The sequence below is a fragment of the Phocoena sinus genome, chromosome 4 (assembly GCF_008692025.1).
Source record: "Phocoena sinus isolate mPhoSin1 chromosome 4, mPhoSin1.pri, whole genome shotgun sequence".
Taxonomy (NCBI): Eukaryota; Metazoa; Chordata; class Mammalia; order Artiodactyla; family Phocoenidae; genus Phocoena; species Phocoena sinus.
Genome location: NC_045766.1, coordinates 95,784,698 through 95,796,718, shown reverse-complemented (window position 1 = coordinate 95,796,718; position 12,021 = coordinate 95,784,698). Strand labels below are relative to the sequence as shown.

At 34.3% G+C, this 12,021-nt stretch overlaps 1 protein-coding gene across 4 annotated transcripts in view; it reads left to right on the top strand.

Annotated features, from left to right (window-relative positions):
* Positions 1–5,213, top strand: part of CEP97 (centrosomal protein 97) — a 28,495-nt gene extending 23,282 nt beyond the window's left edge. For 2 of the 4 annotated variants that reach the window (XM_032630801.1, XM_032630803.1), the window contains exons 11-12: positions 366–1,043; positions 2,832–5,213. In XM_032630801.1, coding sequence (XP_032486692.1) covers positions 366–1,043; positions 2,832–2,861 — 708 coding nt within the window. In that variant the 3' untranslated portion in view covers positions 2,862–5,213. Of the gene's footprint in view, positions 1–365 lie in introns of all 4 variants that reach the window. The other 2 variants (XM_032630802.1, XM_032630804.1) reach the window with 1 other exon arrangement.
* Positions 5,214–12,021: the final 6,808 nt, after the last annotated feature.

The following is a 12,021-nucleotide window of genomic DNA, read 5'->3' as shown; positions in this document are numbered from 1 at the left end:
TCTAGTCTGTCTTATTAGATAGACTTCAGTGTATCTTATCGAGTACCTTATTTACCCCTTAGTCAGCTATACATGTGCTATTGTGCTTCTGATTATTTTTCCAGTAGTAGGAAGAGAATTGCTTTGGCCCATCCCTGCTCTGCTGGTAAGGACCTTTTATTACCAAGGACGTGAACCACTTGTACCAGCCAGGTCTAGGCTGGGGGTGCTATGGAAAGGATAAGGGGAGTCAGGTCGTTTCTAACTCCAGTTATGCCATCTGCCATTTACCAACTTCATGAATGTTGGGGAAGAAAGCTCAAAGGACAGTTGTAAAACAGGCATGATTTATATTTTGTAGTAAAACTATATCCTTTGGTTTATAGGTAAGGTCTCTACAAGCTTGGCAGCAGACGGTGGACCAGCATCTAAGTTCCTGCCGTCCTGATGTTCCTCCCATATCAAGTACTCTGGTGCCATCTGACCCTCCATTATTCACCCAAAGTCAGGAGCCCTCTTCTGATCAAAACTCTGATTGGTTCATTGCTCCTGATGAAGCTCCTCAAGAGAAATCCTTACCAGAATTCCCAGACTCTGGTTTTCATTCCTCCTTAACAGAACAAATTCACTGTTTACAGGATTCTTTGGATTTTGAAAAAAGTTCCACAGAAGGTAGTGAAAGTTCCATAATGGGGAATTCCATTGACACAGTCAAAAATGGCAAAGAGTCAGATATGGGGGATGTTAGTGAAGAGCATGGTGAATGGAGTAAGGAAAGCTCAAACAATGAGCAGGATAATAGTCTGCTTGAACAGTATCTAACTTCAGTTCAACAGCTAGATGATGCTGATGAGAGGACACATTTTGATGAAGTGACGGGAGACAGTAAGCTTCACATAGCTCGTTCCCCTGAAAAGTTAGATGTCTTGTCTGACAGTGCTTCTGTAGATGACACTCATGGCATATCTCCTACTTTGCAAGATGAAATCAATCAGACACCAGAGAATTGTGAATTAAATGCAGAAGTTCAAGGGCAGCAGTCAGAATGTGATTCTACATTTCAGGTATTGCACGTTGGTATTATTGTGTAGCATGTCTGGTTGTTTGGGAAGCAGAAGTCCACTTAATTTAAGAATATTTTCAGTTGGCTTTTTTTGGGAAAGAATATTTCTCCCAATTTTGTTACTATTTATATGGAATTTATATTCTTGTCTCACATTTTCCACATCTTAGGTACTAAGCTGAATCTTCATTTTGACTTAGTTAGCTTTTTACTTAAGCTGTAATGTATCAAACAATATTCATATTGAAAGCCACATGCACTTTATTAACAACTAAATTGAATCAACAGTGTTCCTGTGTTTTTCTGTATTCATTTCCTTTCAAAAATAAACTAGACCCAATAAAGATGTTAAAAATAAATAAATAAATAAACTAGAATACCTTAAAGAAGATAGAAAATTTTACCTTAAAGATATAAATAAGAGAATTTTAATTCTTCTGTATGTGAGGAAATTAATTATGTAGTGAGGAATGCAGTTGGTTACAGTGAACATAAATGACAAATGTAAGGATTGTGAACTACTGAAATTTGCCATCCTCCTTGGAGTAAGAACATGTGTTTGTAAGCCTTTTTCCTCCCTTATGAGTCAAGGGAAGCCTTCTTGTAAGAGAATAGGGAGAACAGGTAAGATTATGTGATTTTTCAGTGGGAATGATTAGATTGTCTCATGGAAAACTTTAGTTAATGCCATGTATTAGTTTTAACATATGAAGCAAAGTGTTCCATCCAGAATTAAAGTCAAGCTTATTTAAAGAGGCAACACAAGACTCTTTCTCTTAGGTATAGGCTCCATTCACTTGGAATAATGTCACAGCAAACATTTATTATCTTTTCATTTAGTGATTTTTTTTTCCCCATAGATAAGCACTTATGTGCCAATGTATTCCCAGAAATTAATGTTCATTTTCTTTGTTCCTGCTTTATATTTGCTTATGTTTTTCAGCAGAGGCCCATGATCATTTACTTCACTCTTGATCTCTGCCTCATAGAAAAGAACATTTAAAATAATACCAATGGTAGAATATGAAAGACTTTTTTTTAAGGACTATTTTCTATCTAAATCTCTGAAAAAGTGCCACATTCAGAAGACAGTTTAATGGTGGTAAAGAAAAAATAAACCTCATTTATTTCTTTACTTATTAAAAGAATATATGTCTGTAACTCCAGGAAGAAATGATAATATTGTGTTTGAATGTTATAGATAGATGCATTCGCAAATCAAGGATAATTTTTGGAAGCTTGATGTTTTAATCTTTGAGAATGTTCTGATATCATTGAACAACACATACCTGACTTCCCCCCAATCTATGGATGTACAGTGATTTAAAACTATGGCAATACTTAACTGTTCTCTAAATTTAGGTGCTAAATATGTATTCATTATTCAGTTACAGTCACTAGGTCCCCTTCTTTGAAGTTACATAAAATAAAAGCTGGTCCTTCCAAGAATAAAGTCAGGGATCACATGTTATACTTTGTTGATGGTTAGAAACATTTCTCCAGTATGGGTAAGATGCATTTTTCTCGGTTTATAAATATGTAGCACTCAGGTTGAGAAGACTTGGATTTCATTCTCAGAAATCCAGAATCTCTTGCAAAGGAAATATTTTCTGTCTCATAAACAAAATAGCAGTCTTACATTCAAAGGATTTTCCCTAGCAAAGCATGTATAACATTGAATGCATGTTAAATAAAAGTAGAATTTTTAACTTTTTGAATAATGCTAATTACCTTTTATGAATGATTTTGAATTTTCTTCTTAAATCTACCCTATTTTTCTATTTTACAGTTAAGTGCCTCATTTGCTGCCCATAGTTAGACAAAGGAAAACCAACTTGCACTGCACTAGTACCAAAGTGCTGCTTCATGGTACATTAATTTCTCATAAAAGCTTCTGAAATGTCGTGGTTCAGTATTACCTAAGTAGGTTTCTCCTGACATCTCCTCCCTCTTCTCTTTTTTTGAGAAATGGCAAAACACAACTGAATTCATTTGAACATCAGCATTTGTCAGCAAGATTTTCTTTTTTACCTTTGTGTTGTTTTTCTAGCCCATAAATGGTATTCAGCATACTTTTATTTTGAAATTGACAGAATATGATAATGACTAATACTCTGCTGTATTTAACTTCACTGGTTTTGAAGTGCAAGAATATTAAGTAGCCCCCCAACCTTAACTGTACAGATTATCTTGAATGTAAATAGGATGAAAATAATGTAAACTATACCCCCAGCCTAGACCTGGCTGGCACACTGTAATTAAAATAATTTATTTAACTAAGATATTTGGTCTTAACTCTGGGCTATTCATTGGTCTGGCTGAAGAGGGAATGGGCCTAGTAAGGTTTGAGAAGTTGAGCTTTAACACAGTCTTTGTGTTTTTCTAATAGGAGAGGTTTAGTTCAGCTGTGCTATTTTAGTTCAGTTCTCTTGATTTACGGACATTCAATATATCAATTAAATATTCCTTCAGAAGCACAGAATCATACCATGTGAGAATTGTAAGGAACCTTAGGGATTGTCTATTCTAATCTCTTTGTTTTAAAGATGAAACTAAAGCACAGAGAACTTAGATGACTTTTCTGAGGTTATAGCTAGTTTATAGAAAAAAAACTGTGGAAACTTAAACGTTATTGTATTCCAAAATTTTATTATATACTTTCTATTATTCTTTACATTTAGTAAGTCAGTAAGAAAGTCTGTACATATTTTTCATTCTCTTTGAAAGAGAAAAAATACTTCTAAGAGAGCTAGAACTCTACCACTCAAGGCAGAGTTGCTTGTAGAAAACAACTGATTCATTCAGAACCCTAAGTGAATTTTCTCCAAGAAATGTGATTTGATTAAAATGGTTCTTAAAGAGTAACGCAGTAGAAACTAACATTTTGAAAGAATAACTGCATCTTGGAGTCTATTTTTTGATGACAAAAAGTATAACAGATTGCATAGATATATAAAATTTTCTAGTGAAAAGCTAGTTTGATTATATTTCATCTTCAGTTTTACAGAATAACAGATTTAAAGTTTTAACTCTCCTGGTGTGCAGAAAGCTTCAATCATGACAGTTGATATATAAACAATACAGTTTGGTTTTTATAAATTCAATTATAAAAGGCCTTATAATATGCATGTTTTTAGGAAGATATTTAGCCACACAGTTGTTAGTATATATGCAGAATACTTTATTCTTGAATAATGTGGTTGTCATTCTTGAGTGTGGATTTTTCTTTTATTTTGTTTTAGATTATTTTAAATATACAAACACCATAATAGTGTATTTTTCTGTTATCTACTTAAGACAGGTCTAGTTCCACTTTTAATAAGTATTTTCAGAAACAACATGGACTGAAGATATCATACTATCTCCCTTGGTCGTTTTTTGGGCATCAATTCTTAGAGTTGGATTTATAACAATAACATAAAATATAAAAAATTTTTTTCTTCTGGACAGTTAAGACATCAAAAGGGAAAATATAAAATAAATCTGATCAATTTCCCACTTGTAAATGAAAAGTAATTGTTTAATATATATTTTCATTTTGCCACATACCTTATTGAGGAATATTTATTATAGTATTATAATATTTTAACTTTTAAATATATGACCCCCTCATTTATGAAATAAAGCAGAAAAGGTCTGTAAGGAACATTCTAAACATTTTTAGTGATACTGTTTTCATTGATCAAACCTATTGTGCCATATTAAATTTAAAAGTCAAGTAAACAGAGTAGTCCTCACAGCCTTGGAGAGAAACAGATAATTAACTGTCTTTTAAAAATGAAATGCTTTTAATTTGTGTATGAGTAGAAATCATACTATAATTTAATTCCTTAGTTCATTTTAGTGGATAGCAGGAATCACTCTATAGTGGCTTTGTTCATTTTCTAATTAAATTTCTTTGAATGTTTTATAATAATTTTAATGTTGACAGTATGAGTTTAAAAATAATTTGATTTTTCACTATTTTTAGATTTCTCTTTAATTTTATTGTAGAAATAGTAGATGATTTAAAGTGGTTGTGGATTGTTTTATGAAGGCTTAATTTATATTATACTTATTTAATTTGTGTTTGAGTCTCTAATTCTAAATAAAAAGTTTGTACATTTGTTTGAGTGATTCATCTGTTTATTGTAGTGATTAGTAGTAATGGTTGTTATTCATTGTGCTTATAATTATTGGGTAATTAAATAAAATTCAGAACATATTGCAGATAGAAATTTTTTTTTTTGGCTGTACTGCGTGGCATGCAGGATCTTAGTTCCCTGACCAGGGATTGAACCCGTGCCCCTTGCATTGGAAGCGTGGAGTCATAACCACTGGACAGCTAGATACAAATTCTAAGGAAGATCCAGAGTATTGTTATATAAGTGAATTTACCATAAAACAATCCTAGCCGTATGAAAGGAATGCTAATTTGGTTTGGTATAAATTTCATTATTTCCAGGATACTTACTGGAATTCTCTGGGTAGAGAAGAGCAGATATCCCTCAAAGAGCATAGGTGACACTGCCAGTTGCTGTTGAGACAGTGGGTGCTCAAAGTGTTAGGGAGGGAGGGAGTAAATATAGCAGAAGCCTTCTCATTTGACACAGTTAGGACTGTAGTTGGTTGGTGTTATGGACTGACTTGTATCCCCCCGCCCCAAATTCCTATGTTGAAGCCCTCACCCCCAAAGTGATTGCATTTGGAGGTAAGGACTTTAAAGAGGTAATTAAGGTTAAATGAGGTCATAAGGATGGGGCCGTAATCCAATAGGACTGGTATCCCTGTAAGAAGAGGAAGAGGCACAAGAAATTGTCTGGGCATCATGCCCAGAAGAAAGGGCATTGGAGGACACAGCAAGAAGGCAGCCATCTGCAAGCCAGGAAAAGAGGTCTCATCAGACACCAAACGTGCTGGCACCTTGATCTTGGACTCCAGCCTCCAGAAATATGAGAAAACAAATTTATGTTGTTTAAGTCACTCAATCAGTGGAATTTTATTATGCATCCTAAGCACAATAATGCAGTTGTTTAGTTAAAAATTGATTAGAGCAGGAAATAAAAGATGATATATATACCTTAAAATTAAAAAAATTCTTTATTGAAATATAATTGACATAAAATGAACTGCATATATTTAAAGTGGACACTGATACATTTGACACATGCCCATAACACCATCACAACAGTCAAGAAAATGAACATATTTATCACCCCTGAAAGATAAATCATTTCATAACCCTTCCTTCTGCTTTGGTTTCTTTTACTCAGCATAATTATTTAGCAATTCACCTGATAGTTTATTCTTTTTTATTGTTGAGTCGTATTCCATTGTATGTATTTGCTATGATTTGTTTTTGAGGTTTTTTCCAAGTTTATTGAAATTTTTCTTCTAGTTTTATTGAGAAATACTTGACATACAACATTGTGTAAGTTTAAGGTGTACAATGTTTATCACAATAAAGTTAGCTAACATATCCATTACCTCACAGTTACAATTTTGTGTGTGTGTGTATGTGTTGAGAACTTCTAAGATCTATTCTTTTAGCAATTGTCAAAAGAGTTTTATGGTATCATGTCTTATGTTTAAATCTCATTTTGAGTTAATTTTTGTGAGTGGCATAAGATAGGGGTCTGGTTTCATTCTTTGGCTTATGGATATCCAGTTTTCCCAACATCATTTATTGAAGAGACTATACTTTCCCTATTGAGTATTCTTGGCTCTTGTCAAATATTAGTTGACTGTATATGCAAAGGTTTATTTCTGGGCTCTCAATTCTGTTCCATTGGTCTATGTGTCTGTTTTTATGCCAGTGCCATACTGTTTTTTTTTTTTTTTTTTTTTTTTTTGTGGTACGTGGGCCTCTCACTGTTGTGGCCTCTCCCGTCGCGGAGCACAGGCTCCGGGCGCGCAAGCCCAGCAGCCATGGCTCACGGGCCCAGCTGCTCCGCGGCATGTGGGGTCCTCCCGGACCGGGGCACGAACCCGCGTCCCCTGCATCGGCAGGCAGACTCCCAACCACTGCGCCACCAGGGAAGCCCCATACTGTTTTGATTACTGTCGCTTTGTAATCAGGAAGTGTGATGCCTCCTACTTTGTTCTTTTTTCTCAGTTTTGGCTTTTTGGGTTCTTTTGTCGTTCCATATGACTTTTAGGATTGTTTTTTCTACTTCTGTAAAATGATGCCATTGGAATCTCGTTAGGGCTTGCAATCTATAGATGGCTCTGGGTAATTTAGACGTTTAACAATATTAACCTTCTAATCTATGAACACAGGATATCTTTCCATTTATTTGTGTCTTCCTCAAGTTCTTTCATCAATGTCTTACAGTTTCTTTTTTTTTAATTTTTTAAATTTCTGGCTGCATTGGGTCTTTGTTGCTGCGCATGGGCTTTCTCTAGTTGCGGCGAGTGGAAGCTACTCTTCGTTGTGGTGCATAGGCTTCTCATTATGGTGGCTTCTCTTGTTGTGGAGCACAGGCTCTAGGCACGTAGGCTTCAGTAGTTGTGGCATGTGGGCTTAGTAGTTGTGGCTCACAGGCTCTAGAGTGCAGGCTCAGTAGTTGTGGCACACAGGCTTAGTTGCTCCACGGCATGTGGGATCTTCCCAGACCAGGGCTTGAACCTGTGTCCCCTGCATTGGCAGGCAGATTCTTAACCACTGTGCCACCAGGGAATTCCTTACAGTTTCCAGTGTAAAGAAGTTCACCTCCTTGGTTAAATTTATTCCAAAGTGTATGTATGTGTGTAGTTGATTCACTTTGCTTTACAGCAAAAACTAACAACACCATCGTGTTTTTTTTTTTTTTTTTTTTGCGGTACGCAGGCCTCTCACTGTTGTGGCCTCTCCCGTTGCAGAGCACAGGCTCCGGCCATGGCTCACGGGCCCAGCTGCTCCGTGGCATGCAGGATCCTCCCGGACCGGGGCACGAACCCGTGTCCCCTGCATCGGCAGGCAGACTCCCAACCACTGCGCCACCAGGGGAGCCCCATTGTATTGTTTTTGATGCTATTGTGATGGGATTGTTTTTTTCTTTTTCAGAGAGTATGTTATTAGTGTATAGAAATGCAGCTGATTTTTGTATATTGATTTTGTATCCTGCAACTTTTCACTTGTATTCATTGATTAGTTCTAATGGCTTTTTGGTAGCATCTTTAGGGTTTTTTTTTTTTGTATAGGATAATGTCATCTGCAAACAGACTGTTTTACTTTTTCCTGATTTGGATACTTTTTATTTCCTTTTTCTTGCATGACTGCGTTGGCTAGGACTTCAGTATTATGTTGAATAGGAGTGGTGAGAGTCGGCACCCTTATTCCTGATGTTAGAGGAAAAGCTTTGAGCTTTTCACTATTGAGTATGATGTTGGATGTGGGCTTGTCATACGTAGCATTTATTGTGTTGAGGTATGTTCCTTTTTTAAAAAATAAATTTATTAATTTATTTAATTTTTGGCTGCATTGGGTCTTCCTTGCTGCACGTGGGCTTTCTTCAGTTGCGGTGAGCGTGGGCTAATCTTCGTTGCAGTGCGTGGGCTTCTCATCACGGTGGCTTCTCTTGTGGAGCACAGACTCTAGGCATGCAGCCTTCAGTAGTTGCAGCACGTGGGCTCAGTAGTTGTGGCTCACGGGCTCTAGAGCTCAGGCTCAGTAGTTGTGGCGCACAGGCTTAGTTGCTCTGTGGCATGTGGGATCTTCCAGGACCAGAGCTCAAGCCCGAGTCCCTTGCATTGGCAGGCAGATTCTTAACCACTGCCCCACCAGGGAAGTCCTGAGGTATATTCCTTTTATACTCAGTTGGTTGAGAGTTTTTTGTCATGAATAGATGTTGATTTTGTCAACTGCTTTTTCTGCTTCAATGATCATCTGATTTTTGTCTGTCATTCTATTAATGTGATGTATCACATTTATATTTTAAATTATATATGTTTATATATAAATTATATATATTTGTATATATTTATATATAATTATTATGTATATCATATGTAATATATAATTATTATATATAGTTGACACTTGAACAACACAGGAGTTAGAGGTGCCAACCCCCTGCAAAGGCAAAAATCCTGGTATAACTTTACAGTCAGCCCTTTGTATCCACAGTTCCACCTCGGAGGGTTCAACTAACTGAGGATTGTGTAATACTGTAGTATGTATTTATTGTAAAAATCCTGTGTATAAGTGGATGGACGTATGCAGTCTAAACCCGTGTTGTTCAAGGGTCAACTGTATATATAAATGTGAAGTATCATATTTGTATTTTATTCTATTCTATTCTATTTTTATTTTTTTGGCTGCAGTGTGCAGCATGCAGGATCTTAGTTCCCCGACCAGTGGTCAAACCCATGCCCCCTGCAGTGGAAGCGCAGAGTCTTAACCACTGGACCACCAGGGAAATCTCTTATATTTGTATTTTAAATTATATAGTGTATATAAATTATATATTTGCATATATCATGTAATTATATATTATACATTATATAACACATATAATTATTTTATAATATATAATTATAATAATGTCAGGTATATATACATACATATATATTTGTATGTTATATAATTATATTTATGTAATATTTATATAATATATAAATAAATATCTATTATATATAAATTATATATATTTGTGTTTGTTGAAAGATCATCCTTGCATGGTGTATGATCCTCTTATTGTACTTTTGAATTCAGTTTGCTGGTATTTTGTTGAGGAAATTTTCACCTATATTCATTAGGGATATTGGCCTGTAGTTTTCTTTGCTTGTATTCTTATCTGGATTTGATATCAGCACAAATCTGGCTTCATAAAGTGAGCTTAGGAGTGTCTTCTCTTCTTCAACTTTTTGGAAGAGTTTGAGAAGGATTGGAATTAATTATTTAAATGTTTGATAGAATTCACCAGTGAAACCATCTGGTCCTAGACTTTTCTTTGTTGGGAGGTTTTTGATTACTGATTCAATCTCCTTACTCATTTTTGGTCTTCTCAGATGTCTTCTTAATCCACTCCTGCTAGATTTTGTGTTTCTAGGAATTTCTCCATTTCTTCTAGGTTGTCTAATTTGTTGGTGTATAATTGTTCATTTTAGTCTCTATGATCCTTTGTATTTGTGTGGTATCAGTTGTAATAAGTTTTGGTATTTTGCCTTTTCATTTTCATTTGTCTCAAGATATTTTTTAATGTACCTTTTCAGGAGTGTGTTGTTTAATTTCTATATATTTGTGAATTTTCCGGCTTTACTCCTGTGCTTGATTTCTAGTTTCATTTTACTGTGGTTGGAAAAAATACTTGATATAATTTCTATCTTATTTAATTTGTTGAGAATTGTTTTGTGACCTAACATACGATCTATCCTAGAAAATGTTCCACGTGCACTTGAGAGGAACGTGTGTTCTGCCACTGTTGGATGGAATGTTCTCTATGTCTGTTAGATCTATTTGGTCTATAGTGTTGTTCAAATCTGCTGTTTCCTTATTGATTCTTTCCATGCATGATTTATGCATTGTTCAGAGTAGAGTATTAAAATTTCCAACTATCATTGTACTATTCTTTATTTCTCTTTTTAGTTTTATTTGTATTTGCTTTATATATTTAGGTACCACGAAGTTAGATGCATAAATATTAATTATAGTTATGTCTTGGTGAGGAATTGACCCCTTTATCATCATATAATGACCACCTTTTTCTCTTTTGACCATTTTTATCTTAAAGTCTATTTTGTCTTAAGTATAGCTACTTGTGCTTTCTTTTGGTTACCATTTGCTTGAAATATCTTTTTCCATTCCTTCACACTGTGTGTGTCCTCAAAACTAAAGTGAGTCTCTTGTAGGCAGCATGTCATTGAATCTTGTTTTTTAATCCATTCAGCCATTCTTGGTCTTTTGTTTTTTTGGCCGCACCTCGCGGCATGTGGAACTTGCCCGACCAGAGATTGAACCTGTTCCCCCTGCAGTGGAAGCGTGGAGTCTTAACACTGGACCGCCAGGGAAGCCCCATTCTCTGTCTTTTGATTAGAGAATTAAACCATTTATATTTAAAGTAATTATTGATAGATAAGGACTTATTATTGCCATTTTATTAATTGTTTTCTAACTGTTTTGTAGATTCTTTTTTCCTTGCTTTGTCTTTCTATCTTCCTTTGTGATTTGATGACTTTTTTTGTAGTGGTGTGCTTTAACTCCTTTATTGTAATCTTTTTTGTGTTTACTACAGGTTTTCTTTTGTGTGTGATTACTATGAAGCTTACATAAAGTGTCTTATATTTTTAACATTCTGTTATAAGCTGATAACCATTTTGATAGCATATAGAAACTTTATACTTTTAGTATACTTTTAGGTAACCTCACATTTAGGTTATTGATGATACATTTTTAACATTGTATATCCAATAAGAAATTTTGGTAGTTACAGTTTTTGTATTTTTTCTTTGTTACAAAGCATTTAATTTCTGGCACATTGTAAGAATTGACATTTAAAAATGAAATTATTACAACTTTTTCTAAATGTCTCATGAGAAATCAAATGCTATAATTTTATAACTACCATAATCCATTTAAAATACATTAGTACACTCTTCCATAAGAATTAGAAAATTTCCATTGTTCCTTTTTTATTAACTCATATTTCTATTCCACTATACTCCCAAAGATATTTATCCGTGAATAATATATTTTGTGTTTGAAAATATTTTGTTGATCATCATATCATGCTTATCTGTAACAATATATGCATATAAGTTTAAATTTAAATTTTTAATTTTCTCTAACCATGAGAATTTAAATATTCTGAATTTTCTTCTGGATTAAGTTACCATTATCATTTTTAGTAATGCATTCTTTTTCATTTATTTATTTTTAAAATTTACTTAATTTTTTATTGACGTATAGTTGATATACAATATTATATAAGTTGCAGGTGTACAATATAGTGATTCACAATTTTTAAAGGTTATACTTCATTTATAGTTATTATATATAACTATATCTATATAGTCTATAT